The sequence below is a fragment of the Gymnodraco acuticeps genome, unplaced genomic scaffold (genome assembly GCF_902827175.1).
Source record: "Gymnodraco acuticeps unplaced genomic scaffold, fGymAcu1.1, whole genome shotgun sequence".
Classification (NCBI taxonomy): Eukaryota; Metazoa; Chordata; class Actinopteri; order Perciformes; family Bathydraconidae; genus Gymnodraco; species Gymnodraco acuticeps.
In genome coordinates, this window is record NW_022992351.1 from 1,927,214 (window position 1) to 1,951,356 (window position 24,143).

A 24,143-nucleotide genomic window follows, 5' to 3' on the forward strand; every position below is an offset into this window, starting at 1 on the left:
CTGATTTGTGAAAAGTAACAACAACTATTCCCTGGATATAGGCCTACGCTCATTATATCACGGCTAAGAAACATCAGATTGCTTGATTTGACTTGTCCGTTTTATAAACATATACTAACTGTGCTTAACCTCCCAAAACAAAGTTGTAAATGACTGGTGAAAATAAACTGCTAGGCCATACTGATTCTGGATATTATTTTGCTAAGTGTTTTGTTCCTGAATTAAAGTTTAAATGCCTGTTTAAAGGGGACTTATTCAAAGGGGCTCCATGGTTTAAGCCTAAATGTTACAAGATATATATATATATAGCAAAGATAAGTTGATTATTTTGATTTCATATGTATTTATTTGATTATATTATTTATTTTCAAGGCAACATATTCATTCATTTATTGAGTGATTTAAGTTAAAATTAAGAAAATACCTGAGAATTAGATGTTCAAATTAAGGAGATGAAATAAAGTTATTTTCATTCAATAATCAGTTACGTTCTACTTGTGAAGGATCATCAGCACGTATGAGTGAGGGGGTACTCATGGTATGACAAAAGTACGGTGGCCCTGAAGTGCAAGACACCACAGCATTTCAGAAAACACAACAGCATTTCAGAAAACACAACAGCATTTCAGAAAACACAACAGCATTTCAGAAAACACAACAGCATTTCAGAAAACACTACAACATTTCAGAAAACACAACAGCATTTCAGAAAACACCACAGCATTTCAGAAAACACAACAGCATTTCAGAAAACACCACAGCATTTCAGAAAACACAACAGCATTTCAGAAAACACAACAGCATTTCAGAAAACACTACAACATTTCAGAAAACACCACAGCATTTCAGAAAACACAACAGCATTTCAGAAAACACAACAGCATTTCAGAAAACACAACAGCATTTCAGAAAACACAACAGCATTTCAGAAAACACAACAGCATTTCAGAAAACACCACAGCATTTCAGAAAACACAACAGCATTTCAGAAAACACAACAGCATTTCAGAAAACACCACAGCATTTCAGAAAACACAACAGCATTTCAGAAAACACTACAACATTTCAGAAAACGCCGCAGCATTTCACATTGGACGGAAAGGGTATTCCTTTAGGGAGAACACTTCTTGTTTGTGATTGGACAGAGCCAGCCAGAGAAGTACTGCTGTGATTGGTTGTTTTGGCTGCCAGTCAATAAATGACGCTTCGTGATTGGCCCAACACATCAGCCGTTAGTTGTTAGCACACACTCAGAGCTCACAGCTCCTCATATCTGTTCAGAAACTGGACAAAAGTTAAACATATACAAAACACAGACTGTCTATGTCATGGCGAATACAGTCGCTGCTTTATTTATGTCTGTATGACGTTGTTGTGAGCGTGGACGGAGCAGCTATAGGTTAGTTTAGCTCAGAGCCCTATCTCTCTAGGGCTCTGGTTTAGCTGATCGATCCGATTCCGATAGGATTTACATGGAGATACGCCCCGCCCCCTCTCCAGCGTCTTGTTTGAATGACAGGAGTAAACACATAATTAATGCTTTATTAATTCATTGTTTTTAAGGGGCTTATCTCCATGTAAATACTATGGTAGACTACCCAATATTCGCATCGATCTAATCGCTCGAGTTTCACCGCGGCTGTCAGCTGTTTGCTCCTGTCATTCAAACCAGACGTGCTGGAGAGGGGGCGGGAAGTATCTCCATGTAAATCAAATGGGAGATACCAACTACAACAAAATGAACATATTTGACCGTGATTTAATTGTAATACATGTTTCAACGTGATGCCGAAGCAACTACATACTGATAACGGTTAGTAAAAACCATGAATTAACGCTTTGACAAGTCTGCAGACAAGACGGCAGGCGGAAAGCTTTTAAAATGCGTGTTTTCTGAATGGAATCGGATCCATCAGGCTAAACTAACCTGTAGCTGCTCCGTCCACACTCACAACAACGTCATACAGACATAAATAAAGCAGCGACTGTATTCGCCATGACATAGACAGTCTGTGGTTTGTATGTTTAACTTTTGTCCAGTTTCTGAACAGATATGTGGAGCTGTGAGCTCTGAGTGTGTGCTAACAGCTGATGTGTTGGGACCGGTTGGGACATATTGGCGGGCGTTGACCAATCACGAAGCGTCATTTATTGACTGGCAGCAAAAACAACCAATCAAAGCAGTGCTTCTCTGGCTGGCTCTGTCCAATCATAAACAAGAAGTGTTCTCCCTAAAGGAATACCCTTTCCGTCCAATGTGAAATGCTGTTGTGTTTTGTGAAATGCTGTGGTGTTTTCTGAAATGCTGTTGTGTTTTCTGAAATGCTGAAGTGTTTTCTGAAATGCTGTAGTGTTTTCTGAAATGCTGTGGTGTTTTCTGAAATGCTGCGGCGTTTTGTGAAATGCTGTTGTGTTTTGTGAAATGCTGTTGTGTTTTCTGAAATGCTGTAGTGTTTTCTGAAATGCTGTAGTGTTTTCTGAAATGCTGTAGTGTTTTCTGAAATGCTGTAGTGTTTTCTGAAATGCTGTAGTGTTTTGTGAAATGCTGCGGCGTTTTGTGAAATGCTGTTGTGTTTTGTGAAATGCTATTGTGTTTTCTGAAATGCTGTAGCGTTTTATGAAATGCTGTTGTGTTTTGTGAAATGCTGTGGTGTCTTGCACTTCAGGGCCACCGTACAAAAGGCTCAGGGGGTACACAAGACAAAAAAGGTTGGGAACCACTGGCCTATCTAATATTATAGTTGACTTTTCATTCGGAAGTATGACGCTGCGCTGTCAGTATGCTTCTCCATGTTTGTGATTGGTCGAATGCTCCAAATACCACCCCTTTCATGTGAACGCGCACCTAACTAGATAGGACACGGCTGGCTTGATCGATCCACTTGATAACCAGCGTCGTAGTACAGTTTAGCGACAGCGCGTATGTTTTGGATTAGGCCAACCGGCTAACTCAAACATATCCAGGTTAGGTTGAACCAGCTTCGTAGTATAGGCCCCTGGGTTCACAGTTTATGGGCTCTGAGCTTGCACTTTTCTACACAAACATTGCTTTATCATTAAATGAGTCTTCACACTTGGTGGACAACTTTCAACACTTTCACCTCTGTCACGGTGACGATTTTGTTGTCATTTTAAAAAGTCACAAGATATTCTAACTTTAATTATCAAACTAATTTATTTAGGGCTTGGTGAAGATATATTTTATAGACTTCTACAGCATATGTTGACATCGTTTACAACGTTAATTGTTCTTAATAAGTGATTCAAAGCTATATAAATATTTGATTGGATGAATGATTTATAATACACTTTAATGTATTTGTTCTACACCTACATGAGGACATTTAAGGACATGTTTTTATACGGTATTTGTCAACAATTAGTACTTATTAATAATCTGTTAGCACATGTTTGGCTGCTTACAATATTAGCTAATATCTGCTTACAACAACACGTTATAAACCATGTTAAAAACTGCTTAAATGAAAGAGTTATTTTCCAAATCACCTAGCTATAAATGTATAGCAAAAGGGATTCACATTAAGAACGTGTAAACGCTGTGAAAGTTTGGAATTCTTAGGCTGACAATCTCAAGTGATCTCATTACTTGGTTCTGGAAAAAAATATTTCCACCTGAATTATGCCACAATGAAAACATCAATGTGTATTTTTTCTTACTTTCTACTCACAAACTATTCACAGTTTAGTGTTCACACCGAGCAGCAGAGCAGCTGAGTATGTTTTGAAAGCGATGGCAGGTTCAGGGGGCTAGTGGTGATATATTGCCACTGCAAGACCCCCCCCAAACTATGTCTCTCCGTGCTCCCATCTGCCACTGCTGCCCTGCTCCAACCCCCTTGATCTCATCTACTCCCATCTTACACCTTCCAACCCCCTCCCCCCCCCACCCTCTTAACCATCCCGAAGCATGGCCTGTCAGTGGTTCATAGTCTAAATTTAAACTATGGGCCAACTGCTCCTCTGCCACTCTGGGCTCCTGTTATTTTCCTTGCCGAGGGGGCTTTTTCTGTCAGAGGCCCTCAGCCAGGAGGAGAGGCTTGTGGCTCAGCGCGAGGGAGACAGTATCAGAGGAAGAGCTGGACGAGGGCGGCGGGGGAGTGCACAGGATCAGCAGGTTTTGGAACCCAGGGGCCTTCACAACGGGGAGATATTTAGGGCCTCACTTTTGGGATTATACTGTGAGAAGACACATTTCTACAGGAGTTGGCCTCGGGTGAAGGCGTCAAGATGGCGTCGAATGCGGATGACAAGCTGGTCATCATGAATGAAGAGGAGCTGAAGAGGAAGCAGAGGGAAAAGTTGAAGAAGCTACAGGCCACAGGAGGAAACCCTCGTCCAGCAAGAACCCTCTTCCTCTTTAACCTAAAAAATTCCTTTCGCAAGGCCTGCATCACCATTGTGGAGTGGAAGTATCCTTTATATCTCATACACACACACACACCTGCCTACATTATACAGACATGTGTGTGTGTGTAATGGTATGTAGGGCTCTGGTTGGGAACACTGACAGCTAAACATATTAGGTGTCTGAAGGCCAGTGCATTATCAGCTGTGAAGTCCACCTGTGTTAAACATGCACAAGCCAAGTCTCATTTAAATCTGTGTTAAGGCGATTCCTAACGTGTTAAGACTTTTGTTATGTATCTGACAGCCCTGTGTCAGAGTCAAGTTTGTAGCCCCTTGCATTTTCACCTGGGGAGCTTCTTAAGCCAATCTATTTACATGTGGCAGATAGAAGCAGTTAATGAAGCTCTCCGTTAGTTTTCTGATAGCTGACATTCTACTTTTAATGTGGAAATAGCCGCTCTGACACGCTGGCACTCACTGACGCTTGAAGCCTGAACACAAGGCAGGCTGCTGAGTGATTATGGCCCCTATAGGGGGTTTCCTGCTTTTAGACCGATGTCCATTCCTGGATTATATATATTTTACATCCAAAATAGAATACACTAATCAAATTAATCCTAGGACAGACAGCCCTATAGGACAGAATGTTATACCCTGGTGTAAATGATTAGAATTTTCAGTGATAACAGTTTCACAGAAAGTATTTACACAGCTTGTGTGTTTTTTACTACAACAGTTAAATCACATTGGTATGTGATTCTGTAACCCATGGCATGAGTGCAGTTTTAACAGCAAAAATACACAAATGGACATAATACAATTGTCCATTACTTATTGTTATTTTCTAAAAGTATACATGCTCACATCACAGCTTGTTTTCCTGGTAAGTTGTCTGTGTTTAAATGCTTTGGCCATATTCTTGGGCTGTGCAGCTGTCCTGCGACATCACAGCGAGACATGATGCTGACCTGGCAGGGGAATTCTCAGAGAGAGCCCCCTATGGACGAGAATGAAGCAGCACAGCAGATTACATTTACTGTGACCAATGGGCTGTTACAGGGATGATGTTTCAGGCAGCTTTTAGAGGTTCTGATTCATGTAAAAATAGTGTTTTGATTGATCTGATTTAGTTTGTTACATTAATTCACAAAACATGGATAAAGAATAGTACAATTCATTGTATAGTAGTGTTTCCTTCCTTGTTGTGTTATGCTCAACATGTACACAATAACTCAGATATCATGAACTATTCCAAACCTTTAGTAATATTGTCTTTTCTGGGAGAGGGTCACTGGATGTTTACTTGTCCTTGTTATGTATTGTCGTTATAATCCTGAGTTTCCACAACCAGAACCTTTGAGTACATCATCTTACTGACCATCTTTGCAAACTGTATTGCTTTGGCTGTGTTCCTGCCCATGCCTGAGGAAGACAGTAATAACACCAACACAAACTTGGTGAGTATGAGTGTGAACACAAATCCTTTTCATGTATGAATCATTACTTTATGAGGAGCTTTGGCCTTTAAATATGGAAAATATACTAAATAATTTGCTCATGGTCTCCATTATTTTTGCCATGACCAGTCGATGACTGTGCAGCTGATAAACACATTAATATGAGTGCTTTGAGTCAGAACAATTTAGACATTTCATATCTAAGAGTTTCAGCTCGTCACTGGTCTGAAATGTCCAATTGAAATGCTTCCATTCACAACTCAGTTCTTTATTTGGATTCCCATCTGTTCAGAGGAACATGTCATCGAACAACTGTGCTCTCAGTGAATCATCCAACAGGGATGAGGTCATCCTTCTCTGATCAGAAACTGACTTGATAATAGTACAAAAGCAGCATAATTAACTATCAATATAAAGGATATGATTCTTTAAGAAATGTTTTATGTGTTGTGTTTTCTTATGAATACTTCTGTTGAACTACCCCAAAACCAGTTGAAATACATATATATATGTATATAATCCTTTAAAACTGAGCTTGTTTTTTCTATGTAGACGAGTGTTCATGGTTTGCTTGTCAATTTACTATTGTGAAGCTACGGGAAATGTAGTGAAGGTGGCTGACTGAACGAATGCAAGTGTTTCTGTGGTATATACATTTGCTCTTGCACAGCACACTCCTTGCCAATGTTTAGATATTCAAGGTTGTATTGACACTGATGTTATGGTATTGAGGAGGCTCCATGTGGGAGACTTGATATGCAAACTGCTGTCTCTAAGATGCCTGACATCCAGCTCAAATGTCAATATATATCACCTTTAGCCAGCCATCCTGTGCTTTCCACCATCCAATCAATAAACTGCACACATTACGAGGTTTTAGCTATCAATTTAGTTGGAACCCCACTGACTGACAGTCAAATTCATCTAGTAGTCAAACCTGAAACTGATCGCCTTTCTTTAATAGTTTTGCTTTGGCCCACTCGCCTTCTCCCAAATACTCCTTACTTCTGACTGTGCCATTCCTCAGAGGTGAAAGGTGTAAGAAGAGCTGGTAAACTCACTCCCCTGCGCTGTTAGAAGTAGGTCGGCCCAGGCAGTGACACTCCTCTGACGCAGGTGATACAGTAGAGTCCACAAATGTTGCCTTATGTAAGACACATTTACACTAAATAGGATGTCTGGAACATTGATACAGTACAATGTAGAAGCACAGCTCTACTTGTTGCTCCTCGCTTAATCTAATATCATTTTCAGTTTTAGTCCATAAATGTATATTATTGTTAATGTACGTAAGTTTACCCTCTTTCATATTTGATTTGGGGCTTGGTGACTGCTGCTAAATGATTCAGACAAAATTGATTGAACTGGTTTGTTCAAAAGGATCAGAGGAAAAATAAACAGTAAATAATTTATATTTCATATGATGCTGTTCCTCGAGTAAATCCTCAGATTTTGATGATACATGAAGTTCGGGCTGGAGTCTGTGAGCTTATGCTTCTGTTCACATATTACAGTGTTTACTTCTACAACACGTGTGTAATGTCAGCAATTAATAGTAAACAAAGACAATTACAATCTATTTTTATAAGCAAATAATGTGCAATGCAATGTTTTGATATGACAAATATCGTTCTCTGACATTGCGGACATTGCATCTCTACTCGTGCATCAGTTTACCGACAATGCACTGAGCATTACAAAGACTGGCAACAGTTGCTTCTTGATAGACTGTCAGGCAAAGATCGCTAACTTGTGGCTGTTTCACTTATTATAATGTGCCTCACGGGCCAGCCATCTGTTAAAACCATCTGCTCCTGTGTAATCTACATCAATATTAACCAAAAGTCTGTGAAAGCTAATGAGTTTGTCTAATACTAGCAACATGTACTGCTGTTCCTCCTAGCAGATGCTTTAATGCCAACCATGTCATTTACACCAATATCCAACACTTTAGTGGATAGCTGAACCTGAAGCTAATGAGATTTATTAAATGTGATGTCTTGGTTTCTATTTGTCTTGCTTCAGGAGAGTTTGGAGTACATCTTCATGATCGTATTCACGTTAGAGTGCTTTCTGAAGATAGTGGCGTATGGGCTCGTGTTTCATGACGGCGCCTATTTACGGAACTGTTGGAACATATTGGACTTTGTCATCGTCTTCATGGGGTAAGATGAGCTCTGAGCTGCAGGTGGATATCTTTACCGCAGCTTCCCATTCACCACATAAGAAATGTAATATCTTACAAGTATACCAAAACTGTACTGTTGTTCTTCTGAATCATCATTTTTGTTTGGTAGGCGCTTATGGTTGTATAACATTTTCCTACAGTCTCTTCACTTTTGCCTTGGATACCATCAATAAGTTAGCAGATGTGCCTGTGGAGAAGGGTGGAGGGTTTGACATGAAGGCGTTGAGAGCCTTCAGAGTGCTGCGACCCTTACGTCTCGTCTCTGGGGTCCCCAGTAAGAGCCTGTTCTAAAACCCAAAAATGCTCAAAATGAATTCCATGTCACACAGTGTGATCAATATGGAACCGATGTTAATGTGAAGTCAGATTTCTGGAGGCACTGCTGATTTCCTGTGCTTTTGTAATGATTTGTTTTTATTGTTCACATTCAGGCCTGCAGGTGGTGATGAACTCCATCCTCAAAGCCATGCTGCCTCTGCTGCACATCGCCCTGCTGGTGTTTCTACTGGTCACCATCTATGCCATCATGGGACTGGAGCTCTTCAAGTGCAAAATGCATAAAACCTGCTATTACACCGGCACAAGTATGCATACAGAAATGTATGCGTTGCAGCAGCATAAAAGACCATGCAATGTACATAAGAGAAATTAAAAGACTAGAAAAAAAACATTTTTCAAATTTAAATAAATTAGCATTAAAAAAGAAAAAAATATATGTGGAAAATATAACAAAAATATACAGCAGGATATTATATATACATAACATGTGCAAGGAATGGATTATAACATATTAAATTGAATATAAATGTAAAACGTACAGTGGGAGTTTAAGTCCAGTTATCAAGAGAAGCTATGGAGCAAAGAGTTAATTCCCTGTAGCGACATTCAAAATGATATGTACGTGATCTCTTTTTCCCCACAGATATTTACTCCACAGCAGAAGCAGAGCTGCCTGCACCCTGTGCTCAGGCAGGAAACGGTCGGCGCTGCATGATCAACGGCTCTGAGTGTCGGCCAGGCTGGGAGGGTCCTGACAATGGCATCACCCACTTTGATAACATTGGCTTTGCCATGCTTACAGTGTACCAGTGTATCACCATGGAGGGATGGACCAAAGTGCTCTACTGGGTCAGTGACTGCTTGAACATCTTCTCAGTTGTTTTTCAGTTGTAATCTCTTCATCAAAAACGTAAAATGTTTCCTAAAGTGTAACGAGCAGAATACATTGTGTCTGACCAAGAGTTGTCTTTCAGGTTAATGATGCCATGGGAAATGAATGGCCCTGGGTCTACTTCGTTCCCCTCATTCTGCTGGGTTCCTTCTTTGTGCTTAATCTGGTTCTGGGCGTGCTCAGTGGGTAAGCCATATATTTATATTTTCTCCTTTTAGAGTCTGTATCTTGCCTCTTGTGTGCACACAAGCTTACAAATAACCAAATAAGCAACCAAAAAAGCACTCATTGCCTCCTACAAACATTCCCTCACTAAACATTTATTAATTTACTTATTTACCTCCTCCTCTCACATACCTTCTCAAACTCTGCTCACAGTTATCCATACATGAATACACGACACACTTACTCCACTTTCATACATGCACACAGAAACGTACAATACCCCTACTAACACCATATGTAATACATAACATCTTTAATTTGTTTTGTGTCATTTTCTGTGTATTTTTTCATGTTACTTTTTACTATGTCACTACGAAATCAATCAAAAATAACCCAATTTGCTTTTTTACTTGTCTTTGTCTTTTCACTCAGAGAGTTTACTAAAGAGCGAGAGAAGGCCAGGTCACGAGGAGAGTTTCAGGAGTTGAGAGAGCGGCAGCAGCTGGATGAAGATGTGAATGGCTACATGGAGTGGATCACTCACGCTGAAATCCTGGATGCCGACCGAGAGGGCAAAGGTCAGTGTTATAAACCAGCTTAGCTCCCATCTCATCTAGAGACACTGTTAAATGACAATAGTTTTTCTGTTGTCAGGACTCCTGCCTTTAACCAGTGATCCTGATAAAGACAGCCTGTATGACATGGAAGGCAAGAGTCGAGTCGTCTACTACTAGTAAGTCTGCAGATACGTAAATGTATGAATGTTTAAATGCAATATTCATGCAGACCGGGCACAGTTAACTATGATTATTATTGTGCTTAGCCGCCTGGCCCGTCGCTGGAACCGTTTCTTTAGGATGAAGTGCCTTCTGTATGTGAAAACAAAGTCCTTTTACTGGCTAGTGATGTTCCTCGTCCTCCTCAACACCCTGACCATAGCAACAGAGCACCACCACCAGTCAGATTCACTCACTTCCCTACAAGGTGATTCAATCATTTTGTCATTGGGATTTTTTTGTAAATAAGTTATATTGCTCCCTTCTTCATCATTTGTCTCTCTCCTCTATTATGTCAACAGATGTGGCCAGTCGTTTACTGCTGGTGCTGTTTATAATCGAGATGTTTGTGAAGATGTATGCTCTGGGTCCGAGAGCTTATTTCATGTCCCTGTTTAACCGCTTTGACTTCTTCGTGGTGCTATGCGGTATCGTAGAGATGATCATGTTTTCTGCAGGAGCCGTGGCTCCCCTGGGTTTCTCTGTACTCAGGTGTATAAGATTGCTAAGGATCCTAAAAGTAACAAAGTAAGACATTCTCCCATCAAGGATCCAATTAAATAAGCTTCATTGTGATTAGATTTAATTTAACGTCTTCTTCCAACTGTTTTGCAGGTACTGGACCTCTTTGAGTAATCTTATAGCTTCACTCCTCAACTCTGTACGCTCCATCGCCTCCCTGCTCCTTCTTCTCTTCCTCTTCATCGTAATTTTCTCACTTCTGGGCATGCAGGTGTTTGGGGGGAAATTCAACTTCACCGATAACAGACCCAGACGCAGTAACTTTGACAACTTCCCTCAGGCCCTCATCAGCGTGTTTCAGGTGAGGCTGATTCATTGATGCTTTGCTTTAAACTCTTATCAATGTCAGCTTTTGTTAAACTTCCTTGTTGGATTTTGATCATAATTGTAACACTTGGCTCTTTTTTAGATCCTAACAGGAGAGGACTGGACATCAATAATGTACAATGGAATAATGGCCTATGGAGGGCCTGTGTTTCCTGGCATCTTGGTCTCCATTTTCTTCATCGTCCTCTTTGTCTGTGGAAACTGTATCCTTCACACTTATAATGTCTTCAAGGATTACACAAGGCCGAGGGTCTTTAGAGTACGCTTTGTGTAGCATGGTAGTAGTTTAGCTGTATGCTAGGTTAGCTCATTAGCATGCTAATATTTGCTTTCAGCCTTCAACACAGTACAGATTAGTTTGTTGCAAAGATTATCTGGGTATTGTACTTTTCTGTAAACCATTTTATAGCAATCCATCCAATAGTTGTTGAGATATTTCCGTCCGGACCAAAGTGGTAAGCCAACTGACCGATTGACTATCCAACCCAGTCTCACGGCATTTCGTGTTATAGTCACGACATTTAATCTATTGGTTCGTGTTCGCCAACACGATTTTCCCCTTTTTTTCGTGTCACACAGAACGATTTTAAAAGCAATGTATTTCTATTGGTAGTATGTTTCGTGCCTGCAACACGTCTTTTTGTCCGGTCGGGTCTTGGAAGACCGGAAGCTGTGTGGTTCATAAAAACATGTTCTTACTCGATATCAAGCCACAATCATTGTTTTTATTTTAAATCGTATAATGTCGGACTTTTTTTGCCGTCCGCGAGGAAAAGAAATGGGGCTCAGAGCCTCAGAATACTGAAATCTGTATTTTTTAAATCTTTTTTTCCTTCTAACTTGTTATTCTTTTCTAAATAACACACTGTTATTTACTCATCAATAACACACAATTATCCTTGTTTTTATTTATTTGTTTAATATTCTATAACCTCTGGCTTTTTTGACGTCCGTCAGGAACTGAATTTCAAAATAAAATAACCGGAAACAGATACACACCCACTGAACTGATTACCCAAGTTCCTCAACTATGGTTGAAGCTCGGTGATTGGATTGTACGTTGGAATGTGGTGTTAAAAATCCGAAATCCGAAAAACATTAAAAATAATAATAATAATAATTTAATGACCAGAACTTGTATTCATATCAACAATGTTGTTAAAAACAAGGTTTTTGTTTTCCTGAGCTTAACGCAATCAGATATCCTTCTCAATGTCTTCTTGGCCATCGCCGTCGACAACCTGGCAGAGGCTGAGAGTCTGTCTTCAGCTCAGAAAGAAAAGGCGGAGGAGAAGATGAAGAGAAAGCTAATGAGGTGAAATCAAATCAAGTTTTATTTATATAGCACATTTAATCAAAATACCATAGGCTACCTAAGTGTGATGATCTGCTCAGTCTCATTGTTAAATTATCCCATCTCCATTCTTGTTCTTTCCTGCCACTCAGGTCCAAAAACCCTGAAAAGACTGACGAGGAGAGGGAAAGGATAGCTAAGAAACTGGCAGAGCAGAGAGGCAAGATAGAATGCATTTCCACCACAGCCAAGGTGAGTGTTATCTAGAAGCCTATCGAACTATTACTATTGGCAATTAAATATTCATCAGGGGCATAAGTAGCTATAATATATGTATGTATTGTTTCAGCTCAAAATTGACGAGTTTGAGTCCAATGTCAACGAAGTGAAAGATCCATTCCCACCTGATGACTTTCCAGGTAACTTCTACTTTTCTTGGATCTCCAGCTCTTAAATCTCTCACATTTCTCATCGATGTACTTGTGGCTGCAGGAGGTCACTGATCGCATGAGTTCATATTCATTACACTGCCTGTTTACCACTTGCTGCTTTCTTGGCTATGTTACAGTATAAGTATAGTAGCCCACATTATAATTAGACTGAGCCAAGTTTACAGCCGAGTCTAAAATTAGGTTTTTTTTCACACTTCTCTGGTGACCATATAAAGTCTTTAACATGAATCAGTATCGAGAGATTCACTTTTTTTCTAAAAATATTAGTTACATTTATTTGTGGCATTTTTGCCTTTATATACTTTTCTGTAGTGCTGCAACATAACTACAACTAATATGTCAATTTGTAATTTCACCATATCATTTTAGTCTGTTTGTTTCCTCATGGTAGGTGATGATGAGGAGGAAGAGCCTGCAATCCCCATCAGCGATCGGCCCCGACCGATGGCCGATCTGCAGCTGAAGGAGGAAGCCGTTCCATTGCCCGAAGCCAGCTCCTTTTTTGTTTTTGGCCCTCAGAACAAGTAGGAACCAGACCTAGTGAACTTATTTCCCAGTTTGCTCATACTGTCTCATAAAAACACAGCAGTGAATTGATTGAACTTACTGGTGACTGCATGTATTTGCAAATTTGTTTGCATCCAGGTTCCGTAAACTCTGCTACAAGATCATCAACGCCTCTGCCTTCACCAACTTAATCCTTCTATTCATCCTGCTCTCCTCCATCTCCCTGGCAGCTGAGGACCCCATCGACCCAAAGTCCTACAGAAACAAGGTAACCAGGTCTACCACTACAAATTGGACATCATTGGTTGAACGAAGGCTACATTTTTTGCAATCATTGTGCTTTTTCTCCAGATCTTGGCCTATGCTGACATTGTCTTCACAACTGTGTTCACCATTGAGATTGTACTGAAGGTAGTGTGCAGTTTATTTCATGTTGTCCCTTATTTAGATTTGACTGATTTTCTTTTAAGTCCAGGAACCAGATAACAGATCTATACATATATAGCGTGTCATGGAAATCCATCAAATATGTGTTGAGGTATTTCAGTCTGGGGCAAAGTAGTAAGCCAACTCCCTGACTGACCATCACAACCAATACCTGCTGGAATAGTCAGACCATCAAATGTATTTATCAATGGGACACCCGTTCCTCTGACTGAAAGAAAAGCTTACACTCAAATGTGTTAATTATTCTGAGTGTGACTCTATGTTTCTGACTGACAGATGACAGTATATGGAGCATTCATGCACGAAGGCTCCTTCTGCCGTAACTCCTTCAACATCCTGGATCTGATTGTCGTTACAGTCTCCCTGCTTTCTATGGGGATGGAGTGAGTAACATTTTGGGATTGCCATATAAGATAACGATCATAAATATTGTCATCCCATATAAAGAGGATTGTTTATCATGGGTTTTATTCAGGTCGAGTGCCATCTCTGTGGTGAAGATTCTCAGGGTGCTGAGGGTGCTGAGGCCTCTCAGGGCTATCAATAGAGCCAAGGGGTTAAAGGTAAAAAACACGTTATGAAATACAGTAATACTCAAGCCTTAAACATTTTTAAATTCTAAGTATTAAACAGTAAAGTGGTCATTGTTTGTCTTTAATGGCAGCATGTGGTCCAATGCGTATTTGTGGCCATCAAAACCATCGGAAACATCGTCCTGGTCACCATGCTGCTGAATTTCATGTTTGCCTGTATTGGGGTGCAACTCTTCAAGGTAACTTTTTAAAAGATGATGTTGACACTTCATGTACTGTAAAGGTCATATATAAAAAATGCATCTGTTTTAAGTAAAGTTTATGTGCTGGAAATGTAATAAACATGTCCCTATGTTTTTCGTCTTAGGGTAAATTCTACAGCTGCACAGACATGTCGCAAATGACGGAGGAGAAATGCCAGTAAGGCAAACATCTTTTACATATTTGAGATTTAATCTATTAAAAATGTAAGGTTATTTTAGAGTAACGATTTTCCTTGTCTGCTCTTAGGGGATACTTTGTAAAGCACATGGAGAATTCCCTTCAAGAAACAACGTTGGCAAAGAGAGAATGGCTCAACAGTAACTTCAACTTTGACAATGTGCTCAATGGCATGCTGGCTCTCTTCACGGTTTCAACATTTGAGGGCTGGCCAAAGTAAGCAAAGCATCATTTTTTTAATTTGATGAATTGTATTTTCCTTTATCCTATATGTGGAAAGCAGACTATCTTAATACATTAATATTGAGTTGGAAGTAATTCCATTTCCTGGAGCCAGAGATGGTAACAGAGGCAATATATCCTTTTTAAGCATTGAATTATACAGTACAATTCATCTGTACAAATTAGCCTCGTGGTATCTCTGATCTTTGATCTGTGTCCCGTCAATTTCCTATCATCTCTCAACATCACTCCATTTTCCCAGATTGTTATACAGAGCCATTGATTCAGACGAAGAAGACATGGGTCCTGTCTTCAACAACCGCGTGGATGTGTCCATCTTCTTCATCATCTACATCATCCTCATCGCCTTCTTCATGATGAACATTTTTGTGGGCTTTGTCATTGTCACTTTCCAGAAGCAGGGCGAGCAGGAGTATAAGGACTGTGAGCTGGACAAGAACCAGGTACGCTAGGGAACCTCAGAGATTTCATTTTGGACAGTCAGTGTCCAATAGTGAGTCAAGTGACAAATGATCTTTTCTCCTAACCTACCTTCTGCCTCCCTTCAGCGTCAGTGTGTGCAGTACGCCCTAAAGGCCCGACCTCTGAGGTGCTACATCCCCAAAAACCCGAATCAGTACAGAGTCTGGTACATTGTCACCTCCTGCTACTTTGAATACCTCATGTTCTTCCTAATTATGCTCAACACATTGTGTCTGGGGATGCAGGTATGTATTTTCAAGTTGTGCAACATAAAACCATTGCGATTCTGTTGAGGTTTCTTACAATATTCAGTGTCTTTGGATGTGGGTGTTAGTATTAATATTCAGGGTGCTCTAAATGATTTGTTTTGTTTATTAAATTAAAATCTACTTTGCATTCAAACAAATTACACCTTAGATCTGTTTGCAGGTTTCACCATCATTTCTATTGTAAATTACTCTTGTACCATGTTGAGTAATATTCATTTTAATTTTGAACAGCATTGTAACCAGTCGAACCATGTGACCGAGCTGTCAGACATCCTGAACATGATTTTCACCGTGCTCTTCACTGTGGAGATGATTCTAAAGCTCATGGCCTTCAAAGCGAGGGTAATGATTTCACACTTTGTGATTCAAATGTCTATCCACCCAACCCAGTGTCAGCAACGACTTTTCTGTCTGTACAGGGCTACTTCGGAGACCCCTGGAACGTCTTTGACTTCATCATCGTTATTGGTAGTGTAGTTGATGTCATACTGAGCGAAGTCGATGTGAGTATGAATGATACGTTATGATCTAATCTAATGAATTCGACAGATAAAAGATTCTCATTGCAGGTGCTATATATGAAAGTCCCTAGTGTTGTTTGAGTTAGATATTCCTGGTCAGTAGTGTGATTCGATTTGAAATGACTGAATACATTTATTCAACTCACCAGATGTGGTCAGTACTGTCGTTAGCCATTTCCATCCCAACCTCAGAGGCATCGCCATATCATCAGCAAAGCACTTCCCATTATTCCCACAATTATCCATAACAATATTTTCATTGAACGTTTGTGTATTGTCTGCGTTCTTAAAACTAAAAAGAAGCACATCATCAATATAGGGTTTTTAATGGTATTTTTTGTGGTTATGTTACACAGCACAATGGTTTTGTTCCTAGTCACTTTTTCCTCTCCATTGTTTCACTGCATTGTTTTCACCTTTTCATCCACAAACACATGCCTGTAGACATTTTTGTTCCCTCCATCCTTTTTCATTTTCTTCTTTTATTGCCTTTTTCCCTGTCATCCCTCTGTCCTCCACACACCTCACTCCTCGTCTGTCTATCCTCCACAGAGTGCCCTGGCCGCCAGTGGAGGACTGTACTGTCTCCATGGCTGTGCTGTAAATATCTTCACTTCACTGCACTGCACTGCTGCATGAGTCTTGCTGTGTGAGCACTCCACCATGTTCTCTACTAACTGTAATACTACTGAACCGTGTGTGGCTCAAACTTCATGGTAAACATCTGTGTCCCTACGGGTCTATCTAATCTTACAGAGCAAGTGTAAGATAAGACCTCAAGATGTTCGATATATTGTGTTCCAGTATGGCTCGAAATGTATAGAACACTGAATATATCAGCATTGCAAGTATTAATGGTGTTTGGAATGACTGTAATCCTTATATTTTGACAATTAAGTGTATATATACAGAATTTCGCATGAGTCAGGTATTGCAGTTTTCAGCAACTAAGACCTGGAGGCTTTGTAACTTTGTAACTAAGTTAATTTTAACTGTGTTTTGTGATTGTAAATCATACCTTTAAGGGATGGTTCAGATTGTATCAACAGGGGTTGTATGAGGTATTCATCCACAGTCAGTGTATTACCTAGTTACCCAGTACATTGCCGTTAGCACGCCCAGTTTGGAGATATGGACAGGAGTGCTGTTTTTGGTCAATCCAAGCTAACCAAAGTCACAAAAATGCCACAATAACAGTACACGGGTAATTTAGCTAGAATAATTTTTCGGGTCATGTCGGGAGACTTTGAAGAGTGAACAGTGTTGTGATATAAAGAATTCAGTTCCTAGTTTGACAGCTGGGTAAAGCATTGGACATGTTTTAAAGATAGAATAAACTTAAATATGTTTTATGTTGGCCTTTCTTTAAGGTGGCTAAAAATAAATTTGACTGATTTTCCAGTCCAGAGCAATTAATAGCTTTTCTCTGTGCAGCTACTCCTATTTGTTTTACTTCAAATGTGCTGTAGTAATACACTGACTGTGTATTATGTGATATGTACCTCATATAATCCCTGTTCATGTAACCCACACCATCACTTTAATAATGTTTAACAGGACAGTGTCATGTCTGCTCTGTGCCTTTTTTTAATGATATTATAACTACTATCAAACATAACCCTAAAAGTCACTACAGTATATCATCTTTTCATCTGCTTTTTGCAGGAGACAAATCCTTTGCAAGCTATTGCGGTAAGCCTAAACTTAATTAGTATCAAACAGCAGCAATGTTTTGCTCTTTAAGTTGTTGTTTTTCTTAAATCTTCTGGATTTCTGTTCTCCCTAGGCATCTGAAAATGCGTCAGTTTCCATCACGTTCTTCCGACTTTTCCGTGTCATGCGTCTGGTCAAGCTGCTGAACCGTTCGGAGGGCATCCGTAATCTACTGTGGACTTTCATCAAGTCCTTCCAGGTCGGTCACAATGTGGTCATAACATAATTTAAAATGTGTATCTCACTTTAAACATGCTTTTAATAACCTAAATGTTTGTGTTTGTGTCTGCAGGCTCTTCCTCATGTAGCTTTGCTCATCATAATGCTCTTCTTTATCTACGCTGTCATTGGGATGCAGGTACTCAAGAATTTTCATTTTCCTGATTAAACATTTGAAACTCTGCAGGTTATTAGTATAAAACAAGTTTCTGTTTTTGTCACCGATTTTGACTTGGATTTTAACAACTCTTCAGATCTTTGGAAAGGTATCCTTAGTGGATGGCACCCAAATCAACCGCAACAACAACTTCCAGACATTCCCTCAGGCTGTTTTGATGTTATTCCGGTGAGTCTCTAAGCCGGGATCATTGGTGAAAAGCTCTGGATGAAAGGTCCAAATCTGAGCCAAACTCTCATTGTTGTATATATGCAGGTGTGCTACTGGAGAGGCATGGCAAGAGGTCATGATGGCTTCAATGTACGGGAAGAAGTGTGACCCCAAGTCTGACTTCCTGCCAGGAGAGGAGTTCACCTGCGGGTCCAATTTTGCTGTCTTCTACTTCCTCAGTTTTTACTGCCTCTGTGCTTTCCTGGTGAGCAGCAGCAGCATTAGGATCTGTTGTTTTATTGTAGAAATCCCCGTTGCCCCGAATGGTTAAAACTATAAAATACTTTTATTTTTATTTGTAATTGAATTTTAGATCCTCAACTTGTTTGTGGCTGTCATCATGGACAACTTTGACTATCTGACCCGTGATTGGTCTCTTCTCGGTCCCCACCATCTGGACGAGTTTAAGAAAATCTGGGCTGAATATGACCCTGAAGCCACGTAAGCAAAATAAAAACACTCATGAAACTTTATCTTTACATTTTTGTATGCTTTGTTGCACAACAAATAGGCCATACTTCATTCGGTGTCCCTTAAATTATGGTAAGATGTTTCTCTGATCCAACAGGGGGAGGATTAAACATCTGGATGTTGTGACGCTGCTGCGAAGCATCCAGCCCCCACTGGGCTTTGGAAAGTTCTGTCCTCATCGTGCTGCATGCAAGGTACATACAGACACATGGTGCATTCATATAAATACAACTCATCAGAAAAGCAGCTAGAAGGGTTTTAAGTATGTGTATTGATATCATTAACAATGCATTAAAATCACTGTAGATAGGAAGTGAACTAAATTAGCAAATACATATACAAAACACAAAAATAGACTGCTCTATTTATTGATGATACATGATACATTTAAAAAAAAAGACAAGGTTTACATTTGGATCAATTAAATTAGCAAAAGAAAAGCAGTGAATTAATGTGAATAAAGTATTAATAATATAAACAAGATCATATATTGTTTTTAAAGATTAAGTATTTCACAAGAAGGGTTTGGCACAGTAGCGTTTTATGTTTTTCTCTATATTTTTTAGATTTAAATTATGAATAAATATAATTTTTAACAGTGTCAGAGCCTTAAAAAATTATGTAAATAATATGTATATATTAACAGAAAATAGGGTGGTGTTAATATGAATATTTAAATAAAACTATAAACAAGAAAATATATATATATGTTTTTGATACTTTAAAAAATATTATTTGATTGTTATATATTTGTCCGGTGCCCAAATTCCCTCTACTTCCTGTCCGCAGCGCTTGGCTGGCATGAACATGCCTCTGAACAGTGATGGCACCGTCACCTTTAATGCCACCCTCTTCGCTCTCGTCAGGACTGCACTCAAAATCAAAACTGAAGGTACAGAGCATTGGAAATGGTGTTTGCTTCAACCTGATGTACGTAGTATCATTTATTAAATGTTTTATGGATTCTTCTGAGCAGGTAACTTTGAGCAAGCCAATGAGGAGCTGAGAGCCATTATAAAATCCATCTGGAAACGCACCAGTATGAAACTGTTGGACCAGGTCATCCCCCCTATGGGAGGTGAGTCTATCTTTATAGATAAAGTTATTTTACCTTTAGAAAATGATCCAGTATTTTGCACACTGACAGCTCTATGACTTGCCTGGTTACAGATGATGAGGTGACGGTGGGGAAATTCTACTCCACCTTCCTGCTCCAGGAACATTTCCGTAAGTTCTTGAAGCGCCAGGAGGAGTACTACGGCTACCGACCCAGTAAAAAGAGCGCCTCCGGCCCAGAGATCCAGGTGAGCGCTCATTATCAGTAATTAAATCATGCTATGAACTAATTGTTGTGCATATTGTTTCCTTAAAGTGTCTGCAGGGTATTTTCTAATAGGATGACATGGTTTACCAAACAATAGTATATGTTGAAAGATATTTTTTAAAAGTCATAATATGGTACTCAAAAAAACATTATAAAAATCGAATTTTGTATCTCCAAAAGAAAAAATAGTATAGTGTGTCTACAAATCTGAAAAAGGTGACAGCAATGATTGCTAAAAACATTTAAACAAATCCACATAGTGTAGCATATATAAAGTATAACGCTATAGAATAGTATTTTATGTCGAAATAATTTGAATAAAATGAAATAGTATAGTATTTCAAAAATATGCAAAGTATAGTGTATAAATATAGTGTATGTCGAAAATATGAGAAAAACGGCATAGTTTACTATGTTGTAAATATCTGAAATGTAAAACAAAATCATGTATATCGAAAACAAAATTGTTTAGTATGTTGTACATTTTTAGAAAATTATGAAGATCAGTCAAAAAGAACTCATAGTATTTGGAAAATATCATAGTATAATTTCATCTTTCCTTTTCTTTTCTGGTTATTACCCGTCCCCTTGTGTGTTATGTAGCTTTTTCTGCATGTAAACGGTCTGCAGAGCCACAAACCCTCAAAGTACACCCTGTAGCGAGTAAAACTCTAACACAGAAAAGACCTGTCTATGCTGCCCCAGAACGCCTCGTTGGAGAATTCTCTTTTTCCATTTTTTTTCTTCCTGAGTATGGTGACGTAAAGGTACCCAGGTCCAAATGGACCAATCCGTGGAGCTCCTCACACACACTCACTCAGCCTTGTCTTTTCTCAGCCGCGCTACTCCGCGGAGTTTCGCCGGCACACACACTCACGCAGGCTGTGAGTGTGTGGCGAACTGTGTGGCGAACAGCCTGGCTGTGAGTGTATGCTCAGGCTGAGTTCCGCGGTGTCTGGCTGTCTCGCAGACCCAGGGCGGTCCGTCCCTACAAGGCCGATCATGCAAACTGCGTGGGGCCTCACCTTGCGGAGGGGGCCTCATCTTGCGGAGATGGGCGGATCATGGCGGAGCAGCGAGCCCCACAACGTCCCGCCAACACGGCACCCAGACCCCACGCAGCATTCTCATCTGTTTGTCATTGCTGGTGTCATTTTCTGGTTGCTAACAAACGCCATTGTAACACATAATCACTGATGTTCCGCTGTAACGGTGGTGGACTCATCAGAACAGAGTGGGCGAGCTGACGAATCAGAGCACAGTGGGCTCACAGGGAGGGGGGGGGGCAGGAGCTCCAACAAGCCATTTAGGACAGAGAGTGAATACACATACTATGCAGAGATGCTGTATGAGAAACCAATGTGAGTTTGGAACATTGAACAATGTAAATCTATTCTAGTAGACCTCAACAATGGCATTATGATCAGTAGAAATGGCCATGTCACCCTGCTGTGAGCCTCTTGCCCTTTCATGTTTCACATCCTCCATGTTATTTTAGGCGGGCCTGAGGAGCATTGACGATGAGGTCGCTCCAGAGATGCACCGGGCCATTTCAGGAGACCTGCAGAACGAGGAAGAGCTGGACAGAGCCATGGACGAGGCTACAGAAGACGGAATCTACCAGGTAACAAACACTGCCACAGAACAGATGTAAAATACTGTGTAAACGAAGTGACTGTCAATTAGATAATCTGTGTCTCGTGTTGCTCTGTCTTTCTAGCGTTCTCACGGTCTGTTTGGTAACCGGGTGGACTCCTTCTCCTCTGAGCCGGTCAGCACTCAGGCCCAGCATATGACCAACCAGCGGCCCCTGCAGTTCTCCGAGAGCCAGGTGGAGTCTCCACCAAACTCTGCTGCCTTGGAGCCCACTACTGAATTTTTCCCAAAAAGCAACACTAACAACAACGCCTTCGCAGAGTGAGTACAAACACACTCCAAACTATCGAGGAGACCAGATGACATCTGCTCAGCGTGAATATGTCTGAGCCTTCATGTTGTCTTCCAGGTTTTCATTTGACAGAGAAGGCAGAGAAGGCAGTCCCGAAGACTTTTACAATCACAGTGAGGCAGAGCCTGGTACGTAAAAAAGTATTTGGATAATCAATCGTTCTTTCCCCTAGAAGCTGCTAACAAGATAGTACAAATACAAAACACAAAGATGATTTGAGACCAACGCAGACAACAAGTCAATAATCCTATGAAGGGCTAGTAAGTCTTGGAACATTTCCCTTATTGACAAGGCCTCATGAAAACCTTTTTCTTTAAGTATGTGGGAAATATAAAAAACATATGATCTGATTACAGGTCAAACAACATACTGTGTTTGGTGTATTGTATACTACTTTTCCAGGCACTTTACTTTACACATAGGCAAATCAAGTTCACATGAAATCCGGTACCAAAGAGGTAGAAATCATGCAATTCAATTTATTTTCCTTTATTCAGGAAACCTGCGCTCCTGGAACTACATTGTGAGAACAGACAAAACACAGGTACTATTTTATTGGAGACTGATTCAACCACTGAATAACATTTTATTTAGATATTAAGTATAGAATCATATCTTTCTTTTCAGTTCCCCTATGACCCTGAGTATGGTGACAGTCAGAGTCTGAGCTCCCATACGGCTGCAGACCAGCTGGTCCAGGAGGTAAGTGAGAAAGGATCAGTCATCGATACGTGAGCTTTGAGGATGACTCAGCAAGTGCTCTTTTCTAGGTTTATCATTTATTTGAGGGAGGAGATGTTCGCTGGGAGGCCGCATGGGAGGGACCTAGGTATAATCTTTCTTACTTTCCTCTTTTTCTCCATTATTAATACAAAATTAATAAAATACATAATAACATAAGGGAAGGATCTCCGACTGCCCATCTCTTTTCCTTTTAGCAGGAAATGTCCTGATTTGCTGTTAGAGCTGTGATAAATAGGTCATAATAAACTTAACAAAGCAACATTTAAGTGTTAACTTATTTGGAAACACATTCTCATTGTTATGGTAACAATGGGTAGTCATTGTAGGAAATTATTTGTGAAACACTATTAATCAAAGCTGAGCTGTAAAGCAAATGATTTGAATTGTATTTCCCCCCGAGGTGTCTTTGTGAAAGAGACTCACTGTGCCACATGCAGGATGTTCTGGAGCTGACTCTGCATGCTTTCACCCGCAGGGCCCAATGAAAAATCAGAAATGTCAGAATAAAGGTGGTTCCTAATATTAACAACTCCCCTGTGGGTTTTTGGTTGATTGTTGGTACAGGTATTACCAGTAACAACAATAATGGTGAGAAAAGTTGTCAATTTTTAAGCAAGCTTAAACATTTGCTTGTTTCCTCTTCCAGGCTCTAGCACAGGGCGGCCTGTCCTCCCTGGCCAAAGACCCCAGCTTCGCCTCTGTTGCTAGGCAGGAGATGGCGGATGCTATGCACACATCTGTCAATGACATGGAGAGCGTGGCTCTGGGCATCCTCAGCGAGCGCGCCGGCAGCGTCGCCTCTGACAAAAACAGACGTCCCATCCCAGTCCCCCCCGTGGCAGCTCAGGGAGCCAGAAGGCCCGATCCGGCGGTGAGGAGGAAGAGACGTCCCATCCCCCAGATTCCCTCCGTAAAGGAGGCCGACTCCGAGGTTTAGAGGATGGCTCTCGAGTTAATGTGGTTAACTTTGGATTTTAACACTTGCAGGTGGCTCCACCTCACCGAGCTTTACTAAGCTTGTTGCCCCTGTGACAGTCTGTATCTACTAGCCTAGCTTAAGGCCTAAAGGCATATTGGCTCAGGTTTAACTTATTATCAAGTGTGGTTGATACTCAACCAGGGACAAACAATACATCTGATGCTGAAACATCTTCTTAATTTTCAGATGTATTGAAAGTAATAAAAAGACTATC

At 40.3% G+C, this 24,143-nt stretch overlaps 1 protein-coding gene across 1 annotated transcript; it reads left to right on the plus strand.

The window, feature by feature from the left end:
* The first annotated feature begins 4,248 nt into the window (after positions 1–4,248).
* cacna1sb (calcium channel, voltage-dependent, L type, alpha 1S subunit, b) lies at positions 4,249–23,887 on the plus strand. The gene is made up of 45 exons (XM_034209041.1): positions 4,249–4,430; positions 5,720–5,825; positions 7,851–7,990; positions 8,154–8,287; positions 8,445–8,597; positions 8,936–9,141; positions 9,267–9,370; positions 9,782–9,927; positions 10,004–10,082; positions 10,173–10,333; positions 10,428–10,653; positions 10,741–10,948; positions 11,057–11,177; positions 12,175–12,289; positions 12,421–12,520; positions 12,618–12,687; positions 13,112–13,244; positions 13,366–13,495; positions 13,579–13,638; positions 13,951–14,057; positions 14,150–14,237; positions 14,339–14,446; positions 14,575–14,627; positions 14,718–14,864; positions 15,133–15,334; positions 15,440–15,598; positions 15,854–15,964; positions 16,042–16,125; positions 16,696–16,743; positions 17,809–17,835; positions 17,930–18,055; positions 18,149–18,214; positions 18,330–18,421; positions 18,509–18,668; positions 18,777–18,904; positions 19,032–19,128; positions 19,724–19,826; positions 19,911–20,012; positions 20,105–20,238; positions 21,757–21,882; positions 21,979–22,175; positions 22,264–22,334; positions 22,704–22,750; positions 22,834–22,908; positions 23,597–23,887. Exons 1-45 carry the CDS (start codon positions 4,249–4,251, stop codon positions 23,885–23,887), a joined length of 5,523 nt encoding a protein of 1,840 aa, XP_034064932.1.
* Positions 23,888–24,143: the final 256 nt, after the last annotated feature.